The following is a 16986-nucleotide window of genomic DNA, read 5'->3' on the forward strand; positions in this document are numbered from 1 at the left end:
ATAAGTAAATCTACAATAATTTTAAGAAAATCATTACTATAATGGCATGCTCTAGTATATCCATAGCCTAGAGTACTTTTAGAAATTAACAAGAATTTAGCTACTCTGAAAAAGATTTAAAAGTAAAATATTATAAGTGGTGTTTGTAGCTTTATTCAAAAGCTCGATAATAATTTTTAAAAATTCCTGTACATGTTCTGAATTGTATCAGGCCTATGTTAAGCATACCAAATGTGCCACCCTATTTAATCTTTGCAATAACTCTTTAAGGTAGGTCTGTTACACAGATAAGGAATTATTATACAGATAAGGAAAATAAGGTATGACTGGACAAATAAAAGGCCAAAGGTCACACATCTGGTAAACGATGTACAAAAATATGAACACAAACCTATTTGACCTAAAACCCATGCTCTGGACCAAATATACCATACTGTCTCTTCTAGAGATGCTGCTGCATGCACATCTCGAAGGACACTTGAAAAGACACCTAAGATCTTAGTTCAAATGTATTCTCATTTCTACATAGTTTTGCAAATGGTCTCAAGGTTTCTTAAAGTTTCACAGCTGAGCCAACTCTATAGACTTCTAGGCTGTTATCCTTCTCCATCAGTAGAGATTTGGTTTACTTCAACTAATTAAAATTTGATTAGAGCTAGCCAAGATTTTAACACTTTTATGTTGCATAATGATTTACAGTTGTTTTAAAATTAAAGTGATAGCAGATTATTGCTGATATTTTGTAAATTAATTTCTCCCCTCTGAGGGAGAGTTAGAAATTTTAAGTATATGTTTACCTACATAGTTTCTAATCCTCATGATGAATAAAAAGATACATTATTTTCACTTTTAAGTGAAGAAATGGAAGCAGAACATTTAAATAACTTGCTTAAGATGACAAAATTAATGGTTAATAGGAAAACGTATTCCAATTTTTACCTAGAAAGGTAACATTGTTGTGAAAAAGTAGGATTAATGTTCAAAAACACAATACATTCAACCCGAATCTCCTCTTTCTGTGAAAAACAAAAAACAAAAAACCCCTCCAGTGTGCTTTGGGGTGAGGGGTGGTGATAAGGGTAGGTACGGGTAGGGTCTCTTCCCACCACACAGGTGTATGAAAGCTCGACTCTAAAAGGCTAGAGACTGCAATATAAATGCTATTTAATAAAAGTATAAAAAATAGCCTTACCTTAGGATCTTTTTCAAGCTGTTGATTTAATTTTTTCCAACCCAATTTATCATAATTAACTCTATAATATCCAGTCATATTCAAATTTAAAATCACCCAGTCATGATCAAAATCTGAAACTTGCATTTCAGGGAATACTTCTACAAAGAAATATGTGAAAAATTTCATATGATACATTTAAAAAATATTTCAATACATGTTTATAATATATTCTTTTAATTCTAAACAATAAACCCAATAAAACAAAAAGTAAAGGAATCTTTATATATATATATATATATATATATATATATATATATCAATCTTACCAAATAATTATATTTCCCCATTAATAGCTTTTGATTGGAAACTTTCTTTAAATCTCTCTGTTCAACAAGAATGATACAATATTTTAAACATGATAGTTTCTAAAAGCTAGATATTTCAACGTTTTATTCCTTGCTTTTATATATAATATATATTCAAATATGTATGTAAAGAAATTTAAAAAATTGGTTACTTACTGCTGCTTTTATCTAGCCAGACTAAAGACTGTGTAGTTCCACTTTTTATCCAAAGAATAGGTACAATCCATGTGGCACTTATTGGAAAAAAATTTTAAAATTCAGTTAATTTTCACACATGAAAATATAAACAATAAGCCAATTTTAAATATGATAATAAAATAACAGACAGAACTTGAGATTTTTGGCCATTCCCTCTGGATATATGTGATTTTCCTCTGAGGATTATTCACTCTTGTTTTTACAAGCCGCTTTTGCTTTGGCAATTTACTCTCTCTTATTGTGTCTTATAGATTTACTTCTTATGACTTAAGGTAGCTACTAAAACTATCTTATATCTGAAAGTTTCAAGGCCTATTTATATTAAATTATAGCCACCTGGCCTTACTCAGGGGTTGTTCAAATGTTGCACACAGACCCAAATCTATCCTTGCCAAGAGAGGTAAAGGGTAATTTAAAAAGAAAATGCTTGACAAACATTCTGCCTCAGGCTTTCTTCCCATCTGAAAAGTGTTCAATATGACTCAGCCAGATTATTCACATTTACTGAATTCTGACATTCTTCCTGCATTGGTGGACGTGACCTGGACGAAGTGGCTGACCACAGGGAGGACATTAGTCATTTGAAGGGACACAGTACTGGGAGTTTGGGGAATATGTCCAATCTTGCTCTAATGCCCACAAGTCCATTTTCTCAAAGACTTTAAATTGAGGATCTGTGTTTTATCTGATAACTAAGGCATACCTCTTACAGTCACAGAATATCACAGTGATAAGGGACCATTAGATCTCTCTCCTGTTCTTTTCCCCTGGGGTTTTAAAGAAAGAGTAAAATGACCTGAAAATTTTAGTGGTGGTATTTAAAATTAATTACTTATTTGTGCTGATACTACAATGAGATGTGAGGATCAAAACTCAAAAACAGTTGAAAATTATCTAATGAGTTAAGAGAGGGGAAGGGAAGGAGAAATTAATGAATGCTAAGCCACTATAGACTCATTATTTCGTTTCATTTTTAAACCAACCTCCAAGAATATATGTAATTATGTTTACTTTATGTTATAGATAAGACAACTGAAACTCAGAAACTTTAAATAAGACTTACCATATAATTATTTTTTTGGCATTAATAGCTTTTGATTTGAAATTTTTCTTTAAATCTCTATGTTCAACAAGAATGATATAATATTTTAGTCTTAAACAAGATAGCTTTTCAAAACTAAATAGTTCAACATTTTATTCTTTAACTTTATATTAACGCATATAATGAAGATAAGGTTTGAATTTTGGTGAAGTCAATATCTGAACCCAAGTCTAATGGTATCTGAAGGTCACAATTTTAATATTGTAAGTATGGCTACAAATACACACATACATGCATGTGCAGATATATAAAGAACTATTTCTCAAGGACCTAGTTACCATTCAGTACTGTTTCTAGGGAAAAGAAGATGATCTTGCAACAGGATCTCCTTTTCTCTTAACTAATGTGAGGTCATCCACAGTTCTATCTTATTGCCTCACACCCAGAATCTCAAGTAATGCACTACCTCTGTCTGAAATACAAAAAGGAATACATAACATCAAAGCTTTGGTCAGTGGTATGGCCCTAATCCCAGGGGAGGGTCACTATCTTGAATCTCTAAATGCAGTTCTCTGGCCTAGCTCAGGACATTAGGGGCTCTACCTCATCTTAGCACCTTAATAACATTCTATGTGGACTTCTAAGTCACCATCCCAGAGTCACTTTGCAGAAGGGTGTGTAGCCAGTAGGGGTTATATTTCCTCACTCATAGGCTGCTTTCCATCTAATCAGAGCTCAACACCAAGAAAAGTGAAGACAGATGAGCAAATCTACCTACTTGTGGGTTAGAAGAGTCTGATTTTTAACCTTTTCAAGATAAAATGGCTCCTGTTTCACGATGCCAGTAGATACATTTAAGGTAACAACTGGAAAACCACTCTGGTGTGTCCAACTGTCCATTATGTTTTTTACTGTTGCTGGCAAAACAATTTGACTCTGGTCATCTATGGCCTGTTTTAAAAAGTCATCAGAAAAGCAGATATTTATCATAGAAATCTTTTGAGGTAGCAATCTCCTAACTACATAGCTGTTCTATGTAGTAATTCCCAGGGGATGATATTCTGGTCCGAATTCAGAACTCTGTTTAGCTCTGCATGGCTCCTGAGTTCATTCGTTCGTTCATTCATTCATTCATTCATTCGCTGAACACATATTTATGGATCTAATATGTACGGGCTCTCTTCTGGACATGGGAATACAGTGGTGAAGAATACAGAAAAGCTCAGCCTAATGAAGTTTCATAAACAAGGCAAAATTGTTTTCCTGTGGCATTGCTGTACACACATGGCTGCCCGATTTTGTTGAAGTCTATCATACAAAACAACTCAGTAGAAACATGTCAGGAAGTAGGACAGCTACCATTTGAAAATGCCTCCATAGATCATCTTGTTCAGCGTTTGAGTAAGAAAATGTCTCCAAATACGACTGTAAAAATAGAAAAGTTAAGGTTACAATAAACCACATGCCAAAGCAGTTTACATTTACTGCCTTCCAGGTAACAATTTTGTAAACTCACCTTAAGTGCACCAATAAATAAATTCTCATTCAGGAAACCAGAAAGCATCCGGGCCATTGACGCTCCCTAAGACATAAGATGAGGTCCATAATTTGAACAAAATTCAATATCTAAATACTGACACATTCCATTCCATTTTGATAAGAAGTATTCAGAGCTGTGCTCCTGACTGCATTGTGTACTTTAGGCGAATGTTTCCGCTATTCCAAAATATGATAATAAAATAATAGATTGTCACTAATCAATAAGTAAATGGTGAGCAAATGTCCTACATTAAGAGTTCAGGGTACACACAAAAAATTTAATTTAGATATTTACATGGTAAGAATAAATTTGCACCAAACAGAAGATTTCACATTAAAAGTAGCAAGTTGTCTATTTACAATGGTAGATAATACTAAGCACCTAACGTGGACCTGATTAATATTTAGTAGATAAGAACCGATTTAACCACATTTTTAAAAAAAATCTATCTACTGAATAAAATTAAGGCTATTTATATCAAAACTTGTACAGTAGCATATTGGTATATTATCCTTAGAATACATTTCATGCAACTTTCTGCAAGAATGCAGAACAAGAAATATATAACTGATTTTACCTTGTTATAGGTAAATAAGTCAAAGAGCTCATTTATTTCATTTGTTTCTGTGAAATTTTCCATCTTCATGGATACGGCTCTAGACACCAGGGCATGATCTTCTTTGAGAACACCATGTAAAATGTCAGAAAAAAAAACCTCATTCTAAAAGAAAAAAAAAATGAGCTACATTAACTTCTGAGATGTCACAGGAACACAAAATTCAGTGTTCCCAAAATACTTCCAAAAATTAACATTGATAAGGAAAAAAAAATAATCAAAAAGTGCTCTGTGAACTGTAATATGCCAAATAAGTCAGAATTTCGTGAATAATAAAACTCTAGGATACTTTTCTTCCCATTTGGTGTCCTTTTTTATTTCAATTTTTAAAAAAACAATTATAAAAGTTACTGTGATTTCCAAGATAGCCATCTACATTTTTTCCTAAGGAGGTCCCTGAACACCCAAAGAGGGTCCTCCAGGGAATAGCATCTCTTGGTGGTTTTAATTCCCTAGAATTTTATTGATAATTTTATTAGTAACCCCTTAAAATCAACCGGTATCTCCTAAATGGACATTTATAAACCAAAAGCATGCCAGATTTACAAATTCTCAAAGATGCTGATGCAGTAATTTGTAATTGGAAATAAATCCACAGACTGGATACTACAGTTTATAGCTCACGCATTGAGAAGGCAATTTATTATATTTTAATGAGAAATACAGAACTCTCTAAAAAACTAGATCTCTCCCATACACATGACAAAGTTGTTTCTTTCAGGAAAATCAAATTATAGCCAAGAAGTGCATGGGTTGAAAGAGCCAAAGAAAGGTCAGTGGAGGAGCTAGTGGACAGCTCACTCATACCCTAGAGAGCTGTGAGGGCCCCTGATAATCCATGTGAAGTCTCAAGTCCCTAAGTGACTCTTTTGGGGGTTCCCCATGTTGACTCTCTCACCCCTGAACAGTGTCAAATAAACTTTCAAACTCTGTCCTGCTTCCTTTAGCCGATGCTCCAATTGACCCTCTCCTATTAGACATTTTTTTAGACTTACTAATATCATTTATAATGTTACTATCAAACTCTGAAAAAGCTTTCCATTTAAAGCAATGCATATCAAACTTTAATGTGAATTAAGATCATCTGGGGATTTTGTTGAACTCATATTCTAATTCAGTTGGTCTTGGTTAGAGACTGTATTTCTAATAAAATATCAGATGATGCCCATGTTGTTGATTCAGGAATCATACTTTGAGTAGTAAGAATTTAGAGGAGATATCTTGATAAGTCTGATCTTATTCATTATGTATTGGTTTTATTAGTTTAACACTCAAGAGTTTTGTTTCTGCATATGGCTCTGTGATTCTCATACTCAATTTCAATCTAATGACTAGACTCAAAGAAGCCAAAGTTTATGATCTCTCAAAGATTACTGGAACAAGGCCTTAGCTTTTAAAAACAAAACTTGTGGAAATTTTCTCAAGTGCCAGGATCTGATGGCAAGAGTTATATTCATTCAGCTCTACAAGCAATTGAAAAATGTAGATGCCGAAAAAAGAGTGATTAAGAAACCAATGATAAAAACAAATAATTAAATGACATAAAAAGAAGTTAATCTTACCATCTTAGCTTCAAAAACACCAGTAATATGTTTTCAAGTTTTCCCAGATATGATAGCCATTTTAGTTGCATTAAAAGGTAACTGATTGATGTTAATAACATATTCTATTTAATTAAGAACATAGAGGGTGAATCTAATTATTTTATGGGAATGGAACTCCTTTCCTTATTAACTTTAAGCACAAAGTTAATTTGGAATACAATCAAATGTTTTCAATAATGGTTAGAGATGACACTAACCATATATTCTATTTTATAAAAGATATAAACCATTTCGTAGGTATAAAGTAGTAAAGATATTACACATTTCTGTGTAGTTTCCATTATTATAGATATTTACAATTTATAGTAAAGCCTGGAAAAGGAAAACATATTATAAAGATAACACTGATACTCTCTGGTATTATAGATTCAATATTCCTTGTATTTTTCTGTATTTTACACATTTTCAACACTGAATATGCATTACTTTTATAAGTATAAGAAAAAATTATAAATATATTTAACAGACATACTTACTCTTGGGAGTTTAGAATTGAAGTAGTTAATTATTCTAGACTCAAAATAAGATGCAAAACCTTCATTCAGCCAGATATTGTTCCACCAACTCATGGTAACCAAGTTTCCAAACCACTTTTGAAGATGGGAGGAAAAAAAGAGCTTTCTTAAATTTAATTTAAGTTATGTTAATTGTAATTTCATATTAAATATAAAGTCAAGACATAATCAAACTTTATTTGGCATCAATAAAACAGAACTCCCAAAAAAATATTGTTGTTTTAACATGTACAGATATCAGTCATGCATTTCTCTGAAATAACTATTTCACATTCAGTGATTGAAAGCAAATTTTGTTTTATAACTGTGATGCTCAAAAATAATGTAAGCTAGAGTAGCATTTCTTAAATTGTCTACTTTGCCTATAAGTTAAATAGAGCAGAAGGTCACTTAATAAGCTACTAATTACAGCATATTATACTCTAAATAATGATGTCAGGATTTTGCTGTAAACAGCTACTACATTTTAAGAACATGATTTGATCTGTGCCATGTACAAATCACTCAAGTACTCATATGTTCTGCAAAAGTGATTCAGCTATAATTATTTTCTATTTGAGTTTTAAAAAAAAGATAGAGTCAGATGATGAATAGAATCGGGAAAGAAAAACACAATAATTTCTAAAACCAACAAACCACACCCTTGTATTTAACCAAATTCTTATAACTGCCATGATATACTAATAGTTAGCATCCTGTATTCCAAAACAATGTGTCACTTAGTCTATAATAAGAAATGACACTTTAGGTACAACCTAAACTTGTGAAATCATGTGCTGGCTGTGTAACAAGTGTTATTCTATCTCAGTAAATCACTCTTTCCCAAAATTTCTTATGAATTCATATAACGAAAGATAACAATTTCATAGTTTAGATGATTTCTTTCTTAACAAGCTTGTATTTATGGTGTCGAGGTCTAAATGCATATGTGAGAATTTCCATTAAATTAATAGTCATAGTCATAGCTCTGCTTGGCTTATTTTTCCTGAAGAGGAATTTGTGGAGCGAAGTTAATCTTTAGATGTAAATAACTGATCCATGAATGGACTGCAAGGTCTCATCACTATGATTCATCATCAGTTGTTCAAATCCACCCAGGATCAGATTATACAGATCCCTCCCTGTTTTACTCACTGTCCCATTTTTTAAAATAATTTCCTAAAATTTGGTATGTGGCAGGGTTTGTTGTTGTTGTTGTTACTTTTGGTAGAGCAGCTAGAGAATATCTTCATGTGAAATAAGAAAGAATATTTTACCACATGCCTGATGTCCAATCTCATGTGAGACAATGCAGGAGATCACTGTCTTTTTTTCTGTTAGTTGATCATCTGGTTGCAGCAATAATAATGACTCATCAAACATCAATAGTCCCCAATTTTCCATTGCACGGTCGTCAAAAGTAGGCAAGGCAATTATATCTAAGTGAATTTAAATGGAGGAAAAAATAGAATCTCTTCCCCAAATTTTGAAATTTCAAGATATAAATATCTCAAAGTTAAATCATATAATTACTAGAAAAAAATATAAGTGAATATTTATAATCTAAGAGAAGAAAAGGCTTTAAAGACAAATACCGAAGACAGAAGCCAGAAAATAAATTGGTTTGGCTATTTAAAAATCAAATATTTTGGTAAAGGACTTATATCCAAAATATACAAAGAACTCTTAAAAGTCAACAATAAGCAAATAAATAACTTTATAAGTTTGGCAAAAGATTAAAACAGACGCTTCACTAAAGAAGATATACAAATAGAAAGGAAGCATATGAAAAGATGTTCGACATCATAAGTCATTAGGAAACTGCACATTAAAATGACAACTACACACCTACTAGGATGACTAAAATCAAAACACAACACCAAACACTGCAGAAGATGTGGAGCAGCAGGAACTCTCATTCATTTCTGGTGGAAATGCAAAACGGTACAGCCACTTTGGAAGACAGTTTAGTGGTTTCTGATAAGGCTAGACATAGGCTGACCATACAGTCTAGCGGTTGAGCTCCTAGGTGTTTACCCAAATGAGCTAAAAACTTATGCCCATACAAACACTTGTATAGAAATGTTTATTGCATCTTTATTTGTAATTGCCAAAAATGGGAACCAACCAAGATGTCCTTTGGTAGGTGAATGGATAAACTGTGGAACATCCGTACAATACAGTATTATTCAGTGATAAAAAGAAATGGCCTATGAAGCTATGAAAGATCATGCAGAAACCTTAAACGTGTATTACTAAGTGAAAGAACCCAGTCTGAAAAAGCTACACCAGGATAATTCCAACTACACATCATTACAGAAAAGGCAAAAGAGCAGTGGTTTTCTGGGACGTGGGAGAGGAGGTAGGATGAATAGGTGGAGCACAGGGGATTTTATGATAGTGAAACTATTCTGTAAGATACTGTAGTGGTGTGTATATGCATTCAAAATTTGTCAAAACATAGAACTATATATATAACACAGATTGAATCCTAATGTAAACTATGAGCTCTGGTTAATAATAATGTATCATATTGGTTCAGCAATTACAATAAATGTACTACACTAATGCAAAATGTTAATAGCAGAAACTGGGGCCTGTGGCAGGCGGAGAAGATGTATGTAGGAACTCTTTTTTAAAAGTCTATTTAAAATTAAATATTTTAATTCACCAAAAGTCACTATAAACAAATTTGAAAGGCAAACCACGAACTGGGAAAAACATTTGCAACATATATAACAACTAGACAATATTTTTTCAGTAAAGAACTCTGGCAAACCAAAAAATGTGAACAATTCACTAAAGAAATAATTCAAACAATAAAAAATCTTATTTAATATGTTCAACTTCATTGGTTATCGAAAAGAAAAAATTAAAACAATAACTAATCTTTCAAATGTATAAGTAGCTTAATAATTAGTAGTGGCTAGTATTAGTATTAATAATTAGCATTAATAATTATGTATAGGAAAACTAACATATAGCTTGCTGGTAAGAGTGTGAACTGGTACAATCTTTCTGGAGCAATCCAGCAAAATGATTCATAATCTTTAGAAATGCTGCTACCCTTTAACTAAATCATTCAACTTCTGGAATTTATACTAAGGCAAACAGCATGGATATTTGTAAACATTTCCTTACAAGGGTTTTCTTTAGTGTTTTGAAAGTAACTCCCCCCAAAATAGTCGAGTCAGTCCAAATGTTATTAAATAAGTATCGAATAAATTATTTTGTCATATCGATATATAGTTATTCTATATCTTTAAAATGACCATTAAAAAGAATAGTTATCTGGGTCATATTGCTACATAGAAAAAATATCCATTTAAAGAACAGTATCAACTGTAATGTTGTCATCTTGGTTAAAAACAAAACATCAAATATAGAGAAAGAAGAAATCCAGACTAAGATAGGCACTGAGACACATGCCAAATGTCAGCCATGGTTATGTATGTATGGTAGCATTACAGGACATTTTTCTTTTTTGTGTGTACTTGGGTCATTATCTAGCCATTAGTTAATACTCTATTATCTTGGGACAAAGTTGCCTTAGCATAGGTTTCTCATTTTTTTAACCTTCCTTTTTCTTCACCCACTCCTATCCCATCCATGAATCCGTGTCAGAGGAACAAAATACATTTACACAATACCCTCAATTTAGAGAGAAAAAATACTGAACAACTTTCTGAGCTTTGTCACTCACACAATTTTAAGATCTGTATAGATCTGCAAGAGATAAAATATTTACATATTTCCTCAAGGATCATATTATGTTCACACATGATTCCAATTTTATACAATGAAAATTCACAGATGGGACCCTTAAGTCCTAATCCAATGATTAATAGCTAAAGGATATTTTTTAAAAACCAACAAAATCTTACTAAAGGGAACTGGAGTCATTCATCCAGGCCCGCTAAAAGGATCCAGAACATTGCACTGCACACTTGTGATATGAGAGAAAAGGACAAAACGCAAGATAGAAAGCGTCTGGAGGATATGGGGCAGCCAGCGAGTAACCAGGAGGGATCTAAGTACTGAGAGCTCTCTGAACGCCTGCTGGGCACACGGCACCACACCAAGAGCAGACAGGCTTCTGTATGTTAGGAACGGGATGAAACTGACTCGGAAGTAGCAGCTAAATGGCGACAGTGAGTCTCTCGAGGTTCATCTGGATACCTGTTGACCTCAACCTAGAGCCGCCATAATAGGCAATCAATTTCACTGGAAGGGAAGATGCCTTACCTGTTTTCGGAAGAGGGTAACTAATATTAAATAAATCTTCCAGAAAAGAGAAGGTGGGACCTGTGATGTTCAAAGCAAAGTCTGCATGTCCATTTGCAATGGCGTCTTTCCGGGCCCAGATTCGTATCTAAATCAAAACGATTAAGCAGTAATTAGGAAAAGTAGTAGTGATTTTTGAAAGTGGCAACCTGCTTGCTCCAATTCTCTGATGCTCTACAGCCAAAGTCACACAAAGTTACATAACAAAATGACTAAAAGCATACACCTCCTGAGAAAAGCCCAGATAGTTCACTAATTTGTGAACAGTGGCTCCCCTAGACAGTGTGTTATTTCAATTTTTTGCAATAATGTGTTATAACTATTATAATACAAAAACAATCTGTGGCATTAGGACAGGAAGGCAACTTTCTGTTGTCTAGTCAGTGACAACAGGTAGGGATGAACAGACAGGAGCCAGCTGCAAATACTCAGATAAACTCTGCAAGGAGACCGATCAACATTAAAGACCCCGGGTTGATAATCATAAGGACCTGCTTAGAGTGTGGAAAAACTTTCCCTTTGGCTTCACGTGTGCAATCAGGCCCAGAGGTGTCCTCGGTGTGACCCTGTCTTCATCTTAATACAAATGCCTGGGGTAGGGATTTAACATGCCAAAGAGACCTGCAGGGTGTTATGAGGCTTGTAGCCACACTGCGCAGATGCTAAGAAACCTTCATCCCTGCGCGCCTAGACAAGGTTCTCTCCCTGCCTGCCTCGCTCTAAAAACTCTGCCCCGGCCACCCTCACCTGCCCCACTTCCGCCTGCGAATGACAGAGATCTTTCCTTTCAGGTTGCTGGTTTCCTTGGGCACAAGCTCAATCAAACTTTTTCTTTATTTACTTTGGCATGTAGTGATCTCCCTCAATTTCCATCCGGGGAGACTGCGAGAACCTGGGGCTCTGGTAACAGCACAGAAAATGTAGATTCTCTGTTAGAATAAAAGGGGACCTTGGACCCTCACTTCCCTGTTCTGAACATATTTCTAATGTTCAGAAACAGAATTGTGCAGTTAGTGAGTGTTATACAGTATGGTACATATTAAACAAATTTGAATTATGACAATTTAAAATGGTTTGTTAATAAGAACATTAATAGTCTCATCTTATTTTCAACATTTGAAATATGGTTAATTTCCCTAATTTAAAAAAATATTCATCAAAAGTCTTATAATTTCACAGATGAAGCAAGTGAACTATATTCTCTGTGTCTGATACCTCAACCTTGGTAGGTAAAAAGAAATTCCACCATGTTTTGTTAGTCTAATGTAACTGCATTGTTGTTTGGACACTTGGGAAACTTATTTGTGAGATTTGGGTGACTACTGTAATTTGCTGTTCTTTTAACATTTGTCATTATTTTAATATGAAATCATTTCATACTCCACAACAATGCCATCTAAGCACTTTTTTAATGGAGTTGCTAGTGTTAATGCTAAAGAATATATATGTGAAACTCATCAACTCTGGAATGAAAGGTAGAGGGAGACAAAGGAATTAAAATAATTGTCCTGATGTGGATACAATTAATTTGTTAAAGAGCTCTTTACAAAACATTAGAGAAAACGCTAAGAAAATGAAAAGCGGCACAATAACATTTGCAGATTGTTATATTCCAAAAACATGTTCACCTTACTTTGCTTAAATTTCTGCTGGAAAATTTGTCTTGAATTATGTGAGGGCTTCGGGAATGCTCCCCTTTCACAAAATGCAACCACCTGTTTTTGAAGCCTCCTGCCTTGATCCCTCATTACTTTCATCCTCCTCCATGCTGCAGCGGTCTTATTACACTGGGGAAGAGGGCCCCAGGACTCAGCCCTACCCCTACAATAAACTTACCCTCCCCAATTCTAGTTCTAATTTCTGAGGCAACAGAAATACTGCTAAACCAAATCCCACGCTATGTGAGTGGAAAGAATAGTCACCTCTCCCCACATTCGAGATAATGAATGCATTTTAATTATAGTCTTTTGGAAAATAATGGCAATAACAATTAACGTTTGTGTGTGAAATTTCAGTTTATAAAGTTCCTCCCATAAATTGCCATTTTATAAGCCAAAAGGCAGGCGAATAATGGAGATCTCAAGCTGGGTAGAAGAGGTGGGTGTCCCCTAGTAGGGCAGCAAGGAACATTTTGGAGATGTAGCCACAAAGTTCCTTCAAAATCACACTCAGTCCAGCAGTGTGTTCTTATGGCCCTCCTGAGACCTTAACATAAAAGAGAGGAATATTTTTGCAGATGCCCATATGGGCTAAATTCTACTCAAAGAATGTTATTTCCAACCTTAGTTTAGTTTACCCTATGTTTATCCTCATGCCATGCATTAACCACATTGTCAATTTCATGAAATTTTTATCTTACTTAATGAGCAATTTTTAATAGTCTGGATGCTTTTCCAAGAGTACATTCTGGTTCTCCTGCAGAGTATATGGTGGATTCCTTTACTTTGTAGATCCAAGCTTTAGCCAAATGCAACATTCCACTGATAAACTCATCCCAATTTTCAATTTTCTGGCTAACGACACTACTTTCTTAGGGATGTTCCATTTCCTCTTTGCTTGTATGAGAGCTGGCTTTCTTTGCAGGGTAATCTATCACAAAGAAACAAAGCCTTGTATAAGAATTGTTCACTGTGCAGCAGCATTGAGAGCAACAAGCCACTTGATATGTGGATGCTGACAGACCACCTTGGGTCACTCATGAGCTCGTGGCCCCACTCCTTCATGCCAGCTACAAAGCATGTGCTTCCAAACCACGCCTGAGTAGATTTATCAGTAAATGTCATGAATGTTTGACTTGGTCAGTGTTATACCTGTGAATACCAAGGATCTACCAGTGATTATTCAATAAGAGAAATCATACCGAAGCCAATAGCTGAGGAAGGTAACCATCTATTGTTTGCATCCAGTGCGGTACTTTTAATTCATCATTAGGTTAGGAGTACTGGGGGAATTACTTTGAGTGACTCTCTCCCTGGTAACAAACTCGGCTCATCTGCAGCTTCCTGGTCTTCACAAGTCAACATAGGAGCCTAAAAGATCTTAGGCCGAGGAGAGAGCTCCAGCCAGCTATAGGGCCTGATTTTCCTCAGCCTTGTAAAGCTGATCTGACAAGAACCAGGCCTACAGCACTGGCTTTACTTACCCCCACACTAGAAGAGGGAATGAACCAGAATATAAAGTACTGCCACAATAACCTTGATATTTTACTAAAGGATCAGTATGTACGATTGGGTGAAAACTACGTATTTTGGACAGAGTATCTACTTTATACACTGGGGAAGTGTTGCATGCCCCAGAGCTGAGGAAACCAGTAGCCCTACTTCTCGATAGGGATGGTATTTAACCTGCATACATCATATCAGCCACAGCAGTTGTTCCCGACTGGTATCTGTTTTGGCTGTTTGGCACCTGGGCCAAACTGCTTGCTAGACATTTTAAGTGTCACGTCAGCTTCAAGACTGCATTAATATCATAGGCTAAGGTAAACCTGAGCCTCAAGGCACCAGTATGACAGCTTTCCCTATCCTTTCCAGTACTGTGAAAGGCAGCAATGCCTAGGGGGAGCGAGGTCTCAGAAACTGCCTTGAGTAGGCTTGATGCGTGGCCTTCCATGAAAAGCACTCCACAGAGCCAGAGTGGGAATTGTGTCCCATTCTGCAAAGCTGCACTAAGATCTTCTGTAGGGCTTGAGAAAAGTCAGCATGAGAACTAAGAGGCGACAGTGGGATATATAGGTATAACCCTGGACGCAGAGAGTAGGTGAACAATCTGTAGCCAATACAAATGGACGCTTACCTGGAGAATCCTCTTTACTCACCTCTTTGCCTCTTTCAGTTCTGTTGACATGGTCATAGTCACATATAGCAAATGCGACTAAATAAGTTGGCATGTAGGGTGTGGTGTAAAAGGTGGTAACAGTCCACTTGCTTCCACTCAAATCTTCTTTTTCAGATTGACCTAGAGAAATATATTTTAGTCCAAATCACTGAAAATATAAGCAATAATATCTACCTTTGAAATAATTTGTCAAGTTGATTGTCACCTGACTGCTTCTTCCTGACTACTCACCATAGTCTAGCGGTTCAGATTTCTCTACCCTTAAGCTATCAAAATTATGTTAGGAAGATCTAAGGATGGCATTTTAGTCCTGAATTAGTATCTGAAGTAATATGGTATGGCCTAAGGCCCAAATCCATGAGCACTATAAGTTAGGCCCATGATCTGCCTCCTCTCTTTTTCATCCATTTCTACTGCTTCCTAGTCCAGCCCATTTCTCACATGACTTAATCTAGAACTTTCCAGGCCCATGATAGGTCAACAAGGTATAATTCTGCCAATATCACATTTCAACTAGATCTTTAATGGAAGCAGGCTGGGGCCTTTAAACCTGAAATCACAGACTCGAATGCCTGTGAAGGCCAGGTACCTGATGTGAAATGGGCTGGTGTACACTACCTGAGACTGGTGGGGATCATGGAAGTCTGGGGCACACAGGCCCAGTCTGCAGGAGGCAGCATCTCCTCAGCTGTAACTATCGCTGTCACATAGGAACTGTGGGTCCAGTGTTATTATATCTTTTAAGTTTTCAAGGAAGTAAGAATTTTGACTTTTATGAGAAATCTCTGAATTTTTAAAAGTTAGACACTACTTTAATCAAAAGAAAAGAGTCACGTGAGCCAAATAAAACATTCTATGCATTAAGTCCACTAGCTTGTTATCACTTATGATCAACAGTTGAAGCCCAAACTAATGGGCAGACAGGCTGTCAATGTATAAGAACATTATAATGTCTCGGAATTCTAACAGTATTCAAGACATGGAAACAACCTTGGTGTCCTATGAGGGCGACTAGATATAGAAGATGTGGAATACTACTTAGCCATAAAAAATGATGAAATATTGCCATTTGCTGCAACATGGTTGGATCTTGAGAGTATTATGTTAAGCGAAGTAAGTCAGATAGAAAAGGACAAGATCCATATGATGTTGCTCATATGTGGGATATAAAACAGAAAGGAACAAACAGATAAACAAAACAAACAAACAAACTGAGAGACACAGACAATAGCATGGTGGTTACCAGAGGGGAAGGGAGGGTGAAGACAGTAAAGAGGGTCAAATATATGGTGACAGAAGGAAACTAGACTTTGGGTGATGAGCACATAATGCAGTATACAGATGATGAAATATAAAACTGTACACCTGAAACTTATATCTTTAACCAATGTCACCCCAAACGTAATCCAAAAAGAAATAGGCTTAATCATCTCTGAGATGTGGGTACTGTCACATGCTCAATGTGACTGCTCTCCCCAATTATAACACACCACAATCCAACACATTGCCTACAAAAGCTACTAATTTAAAAGCTATTACAGAGTTAAATATAAACATATATCATTAATATATAAAAATATATGTGTGAGATGACGGGAGACATTACTTACCTAGCTTTGGCATGTTGGAAAGGGCCACATAACTTGGATGATGAATAATTGTAATATTAAAAGTTGCCTTCAAAGCTGGTTCATCAAAACAAGGGAAAACATTCCTGGCAAATGTTGGTTCCATCTGAGATGCTAACAGGGCCCTAAAATACATTTTTGGGAAAAATCTATTTATTTTTATCTCAAACCAGTGGAAGAAAAAAATACTGAGGGATTATGGCT

General features: G+C 35.3%; 1 protein-coding gene across 1 annotated transcript in view; it reads right to left on the reverse strand.

The window, feature by feature from the left end:
• Window positions 1–16986, reverse strand: part of LVRN (laeverin) — a 51702-nt gene that overhangs the window by 22103 nt on the left and 12613 nt on the right. Inside the window, exons 2-12 of the mRNA XM_016120894.2 lie at window positions 16765–16907; window positions 15135–15274; window positions 11279–11405; window positions 8318–8472; window positions 7016–7129; window positions 4897–5040; window positions 4296–4361; window positions 4139–4204; window positions 3558–3730; window positions 1696–1772; window positions 1193–1332 (exon numbers count right to left, since the gene is read on the reverse strand). Coding sequence (XP_015976380.2) covers window positions 1193–1332; window positions 1696–1772; window positions 3558–3730; window positions 4139–4204; window positions 4296–4361; window positions 4897–5040; window positions 7016–7129; window positions 8318–8472; window positions 11279–11405; window positions 15135–15274; window positions 16765–16907 — 1345 coding nt within the window. The remainder of the gene's footprint in view (window positions 1–1192; window positions 1333–1695; window positions 1773–3557; window positions 3731–4138; window positions 4205–4295; window positions 4362–4896; window positions 5041–7015; window positions 7130–8317; window positions 8473–11278; window positions 11406–15134; window positions 15275–16764; window positions 16908–16986) is intronic.

The sequence above is a fragment of the Rousettus aegyptiacus genome, unplaced genomic scaffold, assembly GCF_014176215.1.
Source record: "Rousettus aegyptiacus isolate mRouAeg1 unplaced genomic scaffold, mRouAeg1.p scaffold_m13_p_8, whole genome shotgun sequence".
Classification (NCBI taxonomy): domain Eukaryota; kingdom Metazoa; phylum Chordata; class Mammalia; order Chiroptera; family Pteropodidae; genus Rousettus; species Rousettus aegyptiacus.